The sequence below is a fragment of the Dermacentor andersoni genome, chromosome 2, assembly GCF_023375885.2.
Source record: "Dermacentor andersoni chromosome 2, qqDerAnde1_hic_scaffold, whole genome shotgun sequence".
Lineage (NCBI taxonomy): Eukaryota > Metazoa > Arthropoda > Arachnida > Ixodida > Ixodidae > Dermacentor > Dermacentor andersoni.
The window spans coordinates 241,009,313-241,022,378 of record NC_092815.1 but is presented as its reverse complement, the minus strand read 5'-3'; the positions used below and the strand labels follow the sequence as shown (position 1 = coordinate 241,022,378).

Sequence of the window (13,066 nt, the reverse complement as noted above, 5' to 3'; positions counted from 1 at the left end):
CACGGCTTCCAAATACTGCACCGACCTTTTCCTGTACCGACTCCACCGACCAATCTAGCTCACCACCACCAAGCGAAAATGTGACCCGAATTGTACGCTGCGAACACAGAAGCAGCGTTTCCTGCCTCGCCTTAACAGACGTCTTGGAACAACATTGCTGAGACGATATCGCTCATCCAGTCCGTGGTTCACCAGGAAATCGCTAATATGGTTCTTCCCAGCGCCTGCTCCTTGAGTCACCCTGACACCCGCCCTGCTCCTATGCCTCGGTGCTATCGCAGTCCACCTTACAGCGTCCGTTATCCCTACACTACCATGAATCCATCGGACTGGCATACACCTGACGACAGGCCGATCTGTTTCTGCTGCGGCGGAGTCGGTCACATTTCCCATCACTGCCGGAGCCATTGGCCGTCCCCTCCTCGAAACACCTTCCGGAATTCAAGTTCGCTCTGAAGTTCCTCACCACGTCGCTTCTACGACGCTTCCGACGCCACTACCTCGCCTTGCTGCTATGCTCGCCCTCACCTCAACGTTGCCAGCCACGTCTGCCCCAGCTTTACCGCTCGCCCTCGCCGGCCTACCCAGGACCATCCCAACAAAAAAACTAGGCAATGTGGCACCTCGACGTGGCGCTGCAATGTCGGATTCGCCACAAAATCCTCCTTTGACGCTGTTTACGAGACATAACCTTCTTGACGTCCAAGTTGATGGCACACGCGTCACAGCACTTATAGGTACTGGATTATGATTGATTATGATGAGCCGCCTACGCCACCATTTAAAGAAAATTGTTACGCCTGCCGTTACTCAGTTTGTACGAATCGCCGACGTTAGCATGGTGACCATGGTCAGAATGTGTACTGCACGTGTGAGAATTTCTGGCCGCTATACTGTCGTTCTTTTCACTGTGCTTGAACACTGCCCCCATGACCTCATACTAGGCCTAGACTTTTTCTCCGCCTATTCAGCGCTCATCGATTGTTTCTTAAGTACTGTGCGTCTTGATGTGCCTCTACTCGACATTCTTCCGACACCACACGAAATTCACCTAAGACCGACTGATTTTGTTCACGTTCCACCACAGGTCTTGACATACATCAATATGTAGCCTTCTCCGCCAGTTCCCTATGGTGATTACATCTCCGCTCCCATAACTGCCATCGTTCTCACCCACAATGTTACTGTCCCGCATACAATACTGAGGGTCACAGACAATTGCACGTATCTCCCTGTGGTGAATTTCGGGCTCGCTAAGCAAATTCTGCCTAAAGATATCACCCTGGCTACAATTTCTGCTGTTGAAGTTGGTTGCAGTGAGACTCTTGCCTTGACGCTTCCTGTTAGCCTTTCCGGTTTGCCAAATGTACTGACAACGACATTAGGAAAATTATCGCCCCGAATCTCACTCCTGCAGAGACTGAACAGCTCTGCAGTCTATTGCTTTCCTACAAGGATATATTTGACCTGAACAACCGCCCCATAGGCCAGACATCACTTGTCAAACATTGTACACATACAGGCAGTAATCCACCCATCTATCGGCGACCCTACTGAGTGTCAGCTTCAGAGCGTCATGTTATCAAAACGAAAGCAGACAAGATACTAGCGAAAGACATCATTGAGCCATCGTCAAGTCCCTGGGCGTCCCCTGTCATGCTGGTCAAAAAGAAGGACAGCTCAAGGAGATTCTGCGCCGATTATCGCCACCTCAAACGCATCACAAAAAAGGACATCTACCCACTACCCTGTATCAATGACGCCCTCAATTGCCTATACAGGGCGCAGTATTTTTCGTCCATTGACTTATGGTTTGGATATTGGCAAATCGCTGTCATTGATCTAGATCATGAAAAGACCGCCTTTACCGCCTTTGGTGCCTGATGGTCTTTACCACTTCAAAGTTATGCCTTTTGGGCTTTGCAACGCTCCAGCTACCTCTGAGCGTATGATGGACTCATTACTCCAAGGATTCAAGTGGTCGACTTGTCTATGCTACCTAGATGATGTTATTGTGTTCTCGCCCTCATTCAGCAAACACATTGTGCGCCTTTCAGCTGTACTTCGGTCTACAGCTCAACTCCAAGAAATGTAACTTCAGCCACTGTCAGATTACTATTCTTGGACATGTCGTCAGTGCGATTGGCATCCAACTGGATCCAGAGAAAATTCACACTGTGAAAGAGTTCCCTGTTCCATGGTCCACAAAATATGTCGGAAGTTTCGTGGGCCTTTGCTCTTACTTCCGCTGCTTTGTTAAAGATTTTGCCGCCATAGCACGCCCTTTCACAGATCTCCTGAAGAAAAGTGTGCCGTTTCCACGGGGATCGTCTCAGGCCACCACCTTCTCTCGCCTCACCACCATGCTCACCACTCCACCGATTCTAGGACACTTCGCTACTCCAGCCCCTACAGAGGTGTGCACCGATGCCAGTGGCCACGAAATTGGTGCCGTCTTGGCACAACTTCAACAGGGCTATGAACGTGTCATTACGTACGCTAGCCGTCTTTTGTCGCCTGCGGAGTGGAACTACTCTATTACCTAGCACAAATGTTTGGCCATTGTGTGGGCAGTGGCGAAATTCCGCCCCTATTTATACGGCAGGCCCTTTTCTATTGTAACGGACCACCACACCCCCCTCTGTTGGCTTTCGTCCTTAAAGATCCCACAGGGAGGCTTGGACGATGGGCTTTGCGGCTGGAAGAGTATTCCTATTTGGTGGTGTATAGGTCTGGTCGGCTACACAAGGACGCCGACTGCTTGTCCCGCTACCCTGTACACACGCTCGCCAACGCCGACATGGACGCTTCCGCAAGTGTTTTTTCCATTTCCCAGCTTTTGGACATCGCCAACGAGCAATGCCATGACATTACTTTGAGGACTTTCATCGACCGAACGGAATCAGCTCCTACTGATCCATCATTACGGTGGTTCGTTCTCAACGACGGGATATTGTACCGACGCAGTTTTCATCCTGATGGTCCTCCCCTTCTCTTTGTGGTTCCTCAACACTTCCGCTCAACCGTGCTTCAGATGATGCCCTAACTGCCGGACACCTTGGGTTTGCTCGCACTTACAACCGTGTGCGCCGCCGCTTCTACTGGCTCGGCCTTGCACGCTCCCTACGGCGCTATGTAGGTGCTTGCATGCTCTGTCAACATTGCAAATAGCCAGCAATGCTTCCTGCCTTGTATTTACAGCCGATCGACATTCCACCTGAGCCTTTCTTTCGCGTGGGTTTGGATCTCCTTCTCCCCTTCCCCGAGTCCAGCTCCGGAAGCAGGTGGATCGCTGTCACTACTGATTACGCAACGCGCTATGCAATCACTCAGGCACTTCCCACGAGCTGCGCTATTGACGTCGCAGATTTCCTCCTCCGGGATATCATTTTAGTACACGGCATCCCGCGACAGCTCCTTACTGACCGCGGCCGCACTTCTCTCTCCCAAGTCATCGCCGATATACTACGCTCATGTTCTACCAAGCACAAACTGGTTACCTCCTATCATCCCCAGACCAACGGCCTTACTGAGTGACTTAATCAGACCATTACTGACATGCTATCGAAATATGTTTCACCCGACCGCAAGGACTGGGATGTGGCTCTCCCTTATGTCACGTTCGCCTATAATTCCTCACACCCTGATACTGCTGGGTACTCCCCCTTTTACTAACTCTTCGGTCGTGACCCTGTACTACCATTGGACACTTCGCTCCCTTTGATACAGGATTCGAGGACCGAGTATGCCTGCGATGCCGTCGCCCACGCTGACCATGCGCGCCAGCTTGCCCATACTCGTCTGTTGGCATCGCAGGAATCTCAACGGCATGCTTACAATCGCTGCCATCGCGACATATTTTTCACCAGGCTCTCTCGTGCTACTTTGGTCCCCTTGCCGCCGAGTGGGGCTCTCCGAGAAACTCCTTCCATGCTACAAAGGCCCTTACTGTGTTCTACGTCAAGTGACCAATGTCACGAGATAATCCCCGTGACCTCCGTCATGCCACCTGGTTCCACATCATCTGACGTCGTACACGTCTCTCGGCTTGAACCTTACTATGCCCTTACCGACGGCCCCGTCTGAAGCACCGGGACAGTGTTTTTCTGCCTGGGGTCGTGTTACGGTGGAAAAAGAGGACAAGGTCGTCGACGGTGAAGACAACGAAGTGGCGAAAGCCTCTCTGGATTCGCAGCTGCTGTTTATATACGCCTTGCAAATACACCGTGTAAATAGTTTTATACCCGTGACAATATACATCACTGTTCAATTTGTGCATGCAATCTGATTATATAGGATTTTTCATACATAATCGCCGACAACATTCGAGAAAGTTGTTCATTGCACCAAACGCTAACTTCGTTAGCTGGTGAAAAACGGTCACCAGGAAAAGGTAAACAATGTGTGTGTGTCAATATGATTAATCGTAATTGACTAAGTTTAATATTACTGAAAGTTGAGCAAGTTGGTAGGAATTCATGTTACTGAAAGGCAGGTGTGCAAATGTGCACGCGACAAGCAATGAAAAGCACTGCACAAATACCGACTGTCAACTGAGAGGTCACACAGTGGTAGCAGAGAAGAAAGACCCAAAACCGATCTGTGCATGCTCAAGGGAAGGCAGCGAAAGCCCATCAATCATCGACATGTGCGGGTGCTCACAAAAAATAAATGTTTAGGCATGAAAATTCCTCTGGGTGCAAGATAATTGAGTGCTGAATAATGCACGTGCTATCAATATTAACAGTATGCCAAGCCTTAACCATCAGGTGAACGTCCTCATTCTTGTCTCTAAACAAAGCTGTAGTACTTTCTGGTAACCTTGGAGTACACTTGCAATCGTGACAGTGTAGCAAAACGTTAGACAGTGTTGCAGTGGTCAACGAACATCTAGATTCAATTAATCTGTAACTGATGCAATGCCCTGACTGCCCTGCACAAAAGCGACCGCAGCTAAACATAACTTTATTAACTGCACCCATTCTTCATTCAGTGAGCTTGTTGGTATGCTTTACATAACACTGATCAGGTCTTTTAGTGCAGTTCAACTGGTTTTTCTTTCTTTCTTTGCATGGGGGTGCATATTTTTCCTAACTTGTCGTCAGCCATGAAGACAACACTTGAACCTTTATCAAGTGCCTCCTTTCTTAAGGGAATGCTAGGCTGAAGATAAACTTTTGAACTCTCTAACCAAGTTTAATCAAATTTTGTGGGTTGATTTACCGTTTTGTCATTAGAATACACTTTGAACTTTATCACTTTAGCATAAACAGAAAAAAGAAGCTATAGTCATCATATCAAGCTTAGGAAAGTTATTTCAAGAACAAAGGAGATATACTCATTATCTAGTACATTCAATATTTATTTATTTTATTTATACAAGTACCTGCAGCACCACAAGGGCATTATTGCAGGGGGCGACAAATTGAAGAAAAATGAACATGTGACAAAAACTTGAAACAGCTAAGCACAGGTGGTAAAAGTAACAAAATACTTAACATCGATGAGTCATCTCGACAGCAAAACGGCCTTCAGTGAAATGCGGTACAAAATTGCAAGACAGAAATGGAAAGGGTACACTATCGCATGAAGTGCAATGCCAGCCAAACGATATAAAGAAAACGGGATGATATACTACGACAGACTGCGTGACAATAAAGACAGAAACTCTGAACACGTTTTACACGTTTCTGCACTTTCTGCTATTCTGCGCTACATGGTATGTAGTGCAGAATAGGGCAACCATTTTTTCATTTACTTCGGTTCTGTAAAGATCCTGTCACTTGAAAACCAAATGTGTTTCTTGCGTTGATAATATCAGTGTTGTCGTCTTAGCAATTTTGTCGCTAGATTAAGTAACTCGTATGTTTAGCAACATTTTCTTTTTCTTTAGCAACCAGCAACTATTTTTTAGCAAGGTGACAGAACAATTGGCGACATTTTAGCGACTTTGAAGTTAAGAAAGTTGCTTCAAAAATTACTTTCTAGAACGTGTTTTATTATTCAATAGGTAGAGAAAGACCATCGAAATTGGTTGTACAGCATATGAACTCTGTGGCCATGATGAAGCAACCATGGTCTGTACTTACGAAGGCTGCGGTTAACTGCGCCACTTTTTGTGACATCTCTTTCTTTTTCTTTCTTTCGGAAAGCTATTAGAAGGGTTCTTAAAATGCTATGGATGCTGTAGATTCACATTAAGTTTGACCGCTAGATGTTCACAAGCGTAGCAGTAAATTATCTAGACTTATTGCAATAGATTTAAACTGAATAATTGGACATATGAACTATAAGAACTCAGGCATACAGATAAGATGGGCTGGCATTGTTGACACAAATCAATGCACTGACTTTTTTTGACACGGCTCTTGGACAAATCAATACTGCATGGAGCATTCAAGTGGATCAAGTGGCAGCAATCTAATATTTTGCCTGTATAAAGCTCATATAATTTTCATCGCCGTGTAAACACAATGACCAAGATTGTGTCGCATATTTATTTTTTCTGACACGAGCGCTTAAAGCTAGAAATTTTGTATTCATAATGTGGTCAAAGTGCATCTTTGTTGTGGGACAATCACGTGACCCGTGGTCATTTGAACCTTGTAAAATTTTTCATCTTGAAATCCAGAGGTAAATGCAGGATTTTGGCTGTCATCATGCATAGTTTCTATATGTATGAATAAATTAAATGAAGTTCTCTACACCCTGCTGATAAATTCACCACTTATTCTTCACTGGCATGGACACTAGATGAATGCACAACACTTTGGTAGTAGCATTACGCCATCTTAGCTTATATTATAATGTTACAAGAATGCCTACTTTATATGAAAATCACTTGGCTGTTCTAGCAAAATTTTTAGCAACAATAGAGAAAATTTTAATGAGAATTTAGTGACCTCGTTACCTCAGTTTAGTGACATGCTCAAAAAAAGAAGATTGCATCACTTGTGTTAAAAAGTATTTAGAAACCTAAAGAGTACCTTACATTGTTTCTGAGAAAATTTCACTTTAGAAACTACTTTGAAAGTCACTTTATCAATGACGTTGGGAAACAATAGCTTTTCCAATGATGTTGCTTGGACAAAATGTGCAAACTGGGGAAAATAAACTTAAATATTGCAGAACATGCTACTTTCTGGTGTATAGTGATAATTCACTATTCACCATATTCACTGCATTGTGCCCTTTTCTTCAAAGTGACACTGCTCAGCAGCAACTGCCTTTCAGGTGTCAGCAGCCTCGTCTGTGCTCGTGAAATGCTTTCCCTGGGTGTCTACCAAGTTGACATTTTCAAGTTCCCCGAGTTTTCCAGGTTTTCCCTGAGTGACACAGAGCTTTATTTTATGTCAAGACAGGCTGGCACCATGTCACCCGATGCTGTCACTCTAAAGTAAGCATTAAAGAAAAAACTTAATTCCAGTTTGAATAGCAAGAAGTAGTGTTTATTTTATTCAAAATAAAAAACTGAAGGGAAGGGATAGTAAAATGCCCAGCGAATATCTTTGAAAAAAATGATAAAGCCCATTGCAAATCGAGTCAAACATATTCAAATATGAATAAAAAGGAGATGCATACAGAAGCAAATCTTTTCGAAAATGAGCTATTTTTATCAAGTGATAGCAAGATCATTGGTACTAGGCCCGAACTTTGTGACAAGTGAGATTTTCTCAGCAGCTGCAAAGTCAACCTCAACTGTCCTCACATACTCTCAGCACGTGCACAATGCCTCAGTGTTGCCTTTCACTGCCTTAAAGAGTTTATTTTGGTTTGGCAGAGGGACACTTGCATCTTTGCGTCAGCCTAGACTTTGCTTGTTTAGCTCAAGCTCCTTCAAAGAGGAGGCCTTTCCCGATCATTCCTAAGTGCGACTGTCATTTCTGTTCTTGTCCTCGTTTTGGCGTGCGTTCGCCCCACGAACCATTTGAACCATTCTCCTGGTCAGTTTTACAGTCAACGTCCGATTTTTCGGACTTCCTGGGGGCCACCAAAACGTCCACAAAATCAAGCCAGGCAGTCCGAAAAAATGAATGCACGTCTTTTACTACCCTTAAGGGCTCAACTTCCAGAAAAGCTCTGAAGGCCTGCCAGTACACTTATTAGGCATATCTGTGCTCGAACTGTGACAGGAGACGGTGGGTGGGCGCGTGTATAATTAAGGAATACATACTGGGTCCCGTGACAATTGCCCCATTCCCACACTTGTGTGAAGAAAGGGGACGCCAAAGACTTGAAAAATTATAGACCGATCAGCTTACTGTCAGTTGCCTACAAACTATTTACTAAGGTAATCGCAAATAGAATCAGGAACACCTTAGACTTCTGTTAAGCAAAGGACCAGGCAGGATTCCGTAAGGGCTACTCAACAATAGACCATATTCACACTATCAATCAGGTGATAGAGAAATGTGCCGAATATAACCAACCCTTATATATAGCTTTCATTGATTACGAGAAAGCGTTTGAGTCTGTCGAAACCTCAGCAGCCATGGAGGCATTACAGAATCAGGGTGTAGACGAGCCGTATGTAAAAATACTGAAAGATATCTATAGCGGCTCCACAGCCACCGTAGTCCTCCATAAAGAAAGCAACAAAATCCCAATAAAGAAAGGCGTCAGGCAGGGAGATACGATCTCTCCAATGCTATTCACAGCGTGTTTACAGGAGGTATTCGGAGACCTGGATTGGGAAAAATTGGGGATAAAATTAATGGAGAATACCTTAGTAACTTGCGATTCGCTGATGATATTGCCTTGCTTAGTAAACTAAACTCAGGGGAACAATTGCAATGCATGCTCACTGACCTGGAGAGGCAAAGCAGAAGAGTGGGTCTAAAAATTAATCTGCAGAAAACTAAAGTAATGTTTAACAGTCTCAGAAGAGAACAGCAATATACAATAGGCAGCGAGGCACTGGAAGTGGTAAGGGAGTACATCTACTTAGGGCAGGTAGTGACGGCGGATCCGGATCATGAGACGGAAATAATCAGAAGAATAAGAATGGGCTGGGGTGCGTTTGGCAGGCATTCTCAGATCATGAAGAGCAGGTTGCCATTATCCCTCAAGAGAAAAGTGTGTAATAGCTGTGTGTTACCAGTACTCACCTACGGGGCAGAAACCTGGAGGCTTACGAAAAGGGTTCTACTTAAATTGAGGACGACGCAACGAGCTATGGAAAGAAGAATGATGGGTGTAACGTTAAGGGATAAGAAAAGAGCAGATTGGGTGAGGGAACAAACGCGAGTTAATGACACCTTAGTTGAAATCAAGGAATAGAATTGGGCATGGGCAGGACATGTAATGAGGAGGGAAGGTAACCGATGGTCAGTAAGGGTTACGGACTGGATTCCAAGGGAAGGGAAGCGTAGCAGGGGGCAGCAGAAAGTTAGGTGGGTGGATGAGATTAAGAAGTTTGCAGGGATGACATGGTCACAATTAGTACATGACCGGAGTTGTTGGAGAAGTATGGGAGAGGCCTTTGCCCTGCAGTGGGCGTAACCAGGCTGATGATAATGATGATGACACTTGTGAAGTTTCACCGCAATACTTCACGTACGCTGAGGCAAAGCTGCCTTTCGGCAACCGGTATTATGCAACGCGCCATGCTTTCTAAGCTTTGAAGCCAATCGCGAGTATTTCAGAGGCGGAGTGGGTGCCATTACTGACAGCGGCGAATTCTCTCAATGAAAAACGCGACACTGAACGGTAAGAACTTTAATGGCGAACGTCGAAGCAGCTGGACTTCGTGTTGCCGCGGTGGTGGCTACGGCTGCCAGCGGATCTGCGTGCGAGAGCGCTGGTTCGAGGCGGCGAGATAATCAAAACGGCAGTGTTGGCTTTGATTAATGCTGTTTCGGACTTGCGGCCGCGGCAAAAAGTCCGGAAAACCGGACAGTGAAGGGTTCTTGCGTCTGAAATTACAGACGTTCTTATTCATTTCACTCTATGGGGCACGTGGTGGTGCCGCGAATCCGTCCGCATTATCGGGCATTTCCCAAAAATCGGGCGTCCGGCAAATCGGTTGCTGACTGTGCATTGGCAACTCCTCCAGCCAACGACAAGGCGTCAAAGAGAATTCGTTTCGATTCCTCTCTTTTACTCGAGCCAGCAGCAGCGCGACTTTCGTTCCTTTTTAATAAAATGACCGCTAATTGTCCCTGATTGAAGCAAAAATTTCCCGAGTTTTCCCTGAGTATCTCCAGACTATTCTAAATCCCTGAGAATTCCCGTTTTCCTGGTTGGTAGACAGCCTGTGAATCCCATAGTTACACGGTGGACGTGCTTGCTCATTTGAACTCCACAATACAGCTCCAATTCAAGAACCACTCTCTTGGTGAACACAGCTAGTTGGATGATATGGTTCAGCATTGCAAGTATGCAAATATGGCTAAGAGACAAAGACAAAAGGAAGGACGAGACACACATAGCACATGATGCTGCATGCATTGAACTCTAGCACAGCCAATGCTCAAACACTGCTGCAGAGACACTCCGCTGTTCTCAGGAGTGCGAACTTTCTTCAAGCACCTCTTTCACAATAAAGCCATGCACAGTTTATATGCATTCTGCATCTACATCCTTGAGCATCGTTCAAGAGGCTTTGGCTTCCTGTGCCTGTTGCACAGAGACGTGAGCTCTTTGGCAATGTCTCTACTGAAGGCTGGACGGTGGGTTATTGGCACCGATGGCCTTCAACAGAGGTTTTCTGATGAGTATTCAACAAATGCAGTTCAATTGTAATCCACCAATCTGAGTTTCAGAGTCACTTTCACACTCACCGTAATTGAAAATATGCCATCTTTGTTGCCTTTTCGTCAAACCTAGTTACATCTTCAGTTTTCACAGCCAAAAATATCGCTTTCTTCCAGCACTTTCTTCTGCAGATTATCCAGCAGCCTCGATAGGTCTCTTATGGCTAAAAAGTGCAAAAAACTAGCTGACTGATTGCATCACACTACTGTGAAATAAGGCGCAAGGACAGACAATAGATCCAGACTAGGAATGCCAAGCGTCCCAGATTTAGCGGGACAGTCCTGACTTATCAGTATATGCCCTGTGCATCGACTTGATCAAGTCATGATGGCCAAATGTCCTGACCTTTATTTCGTTTCCTACTGTATAACAAAACTAGACCAGATTTCCTTTTCATGTGTGACACCTCATTTGCACAGTATTCCTTTTTCTGCTCTACTGAGATAAACATAAAGCCAATTTCGTTTTTGTTGTGGTTCTAGCTGTGTTGTAGGCTCTAGCTGTTCACAGCACTTCTCTCTGTACTGATAGCCTTGTTAGTCAAGCAACTATACTGCACCTTTCTTGTTGAAAATTGTGACACATTAGGACTAAAACGCTCGCTGAAGTTTGTTGCATGTAACGACTAGTGGCTCCTGGCAATGACCAGGTCGGCTGTTGCCAGCCACCGCCCTCCCGCTGTTCCCTTGCTCCTCCCCATCCCGACTTTGTTCACTCAAGAGCTTGCAACCCTAATGCAGATGGTATTAAACAAGCTAGTGCCAACTAGCCCCAGCATTGGCTCTTCTAGCAAAGAACTATCATCTTTCAAACAAGGACGGGCATTGTGCGTTCAATTCCTTCCGTGCAAAGAACCAGAGAAGTTAAAGGAATTGCACTAATACTATTTGTCTTTGCACTTTCACTGCCAGATTTGTTAGTTTCTTTGTACTTTTTGCACTGCATTTCAGTATGTCATCAGCCAACCAGACTCGCCTTTTGCACAGCAGACAGCAGTACAATGCTTGCAAGAGGGACTCACCGGTCCAGATGATTGGTGGTCATGAACACGATTCGTGCCTCTGCAGAGGCCACTCCATCCAGCATGTTGAGCAGACCGCTGAACGTCACCCTGCTGAGCCCTTCATAGGCTGCCTTCACTGCAATGAACCACAACAATCCACTAGGATGTCATCACAGATGACACTATTTCAATACCAGCTGCAGCTAGGTATGCAACTGAAGTGCCGTTCGTCACTGTACCCAGATTGTGGGAGATGATGTGAGAGCACACAATGCAAGAAAAAAGTTGCCATTCAATTCTAACAAAATGCTACAAGAAGAACTAATTTCTGTGTGCTTTAAACACAAACTTCATGGTCGAAACATCTGTCCCGGTCAAGGGATCAAACCCTGAACTGCTGGCTTCACCACATCATGGCTGCTCCCTCATCTGAGCTAGCAAAACTTCCAGTGCTTCAACTTATACCATGATTTGGCCTTGCACTCCCATCTGCTAGCCTCTTGGTTAGCTCACATAGCAGAACACCAATACTAAAAACACAGTTCAGGGATCAAAACCCATTCTATGAAGGATAAATTTTTTTGGAACTAAAATCTCTGCTGTTCAAGCACACCAGCAAGAGTCTGTCTGTAGCCATCTGCTACAGTCAAATGAATGCAAACCATTCTTAACGTGAAGATACCTCCACCTTGCAACTTCCTACAGAAATTAATTGAATTACTACTATCAATGCATTTATAAAACCCAAATATTATCTATGCAAATTGCATAGAAATACCCCTGTAAGCAAGTAAAAAATGCAATGGCTCATACCCCCTTAAGGCAGAGGCCACAAGCGCTCGGCAAAGTGAAGCGAACAGTACATACATTCATTGAAATCATCCATACAAGACACAAAATAGCATTCATGTCAATAAAAAAACAAGCTCAAAACAAGCATCCGAACCATCAAAAAAGCATTGCATACTCCCCTCAGCAGTTGTAGTGCTGGTTTCGCAACAGCTTCGCTGGGCATCCACTTTCGCAGGGCCACAATGGCAAGTCAACTTCATAATGCAAGTGCAAATTCATGAAGCCACAAATATAAACAGAGGACTGCTTCAACGAAAGGCACCACTCGAAGTGCATTAAAGCCGTTCATTTGCGGCTTCATGCGTAAGTTTAAGGAACAGGAGGATGGCAGCACGTATTGGAGACCAAACGAGGACATCAGTTATTCAAGCTGATGGTACCGAGAAGCAGGAAAGAAATCGGGACAGGTCATGTAATACAGACGACTTCTGTTAATTCGACCCTGGCGAGACCGAC

The 13,066-nt window shown here is 45.3% G+C and overlaps 1 protein-coding gene across 2 annotated transcripts in view; it reads right to left on the bottom strand.

Moving 5' to 3' along the window:
• Positions 1-13,066, bottom strand: part of Bcs1 (mitochondrial chaperone BCS1) — a 95,791-nt gene that overhangs the window by 41,983 nt on the left and 40,742 nt on the right. For both annotated transcript variants that reach the window (XM_050186697.2, XM_050186698.2), the window contains exon 8: positions 11,777-11,894. In XM_050186697.2, the coding sequence (XP_050042654.1) occupies positions 11,777-11,894 (118 nt within the window). The remainder of the gene's footprint in view (positions 1-11,776; positions 11,895-13,066) is intronic.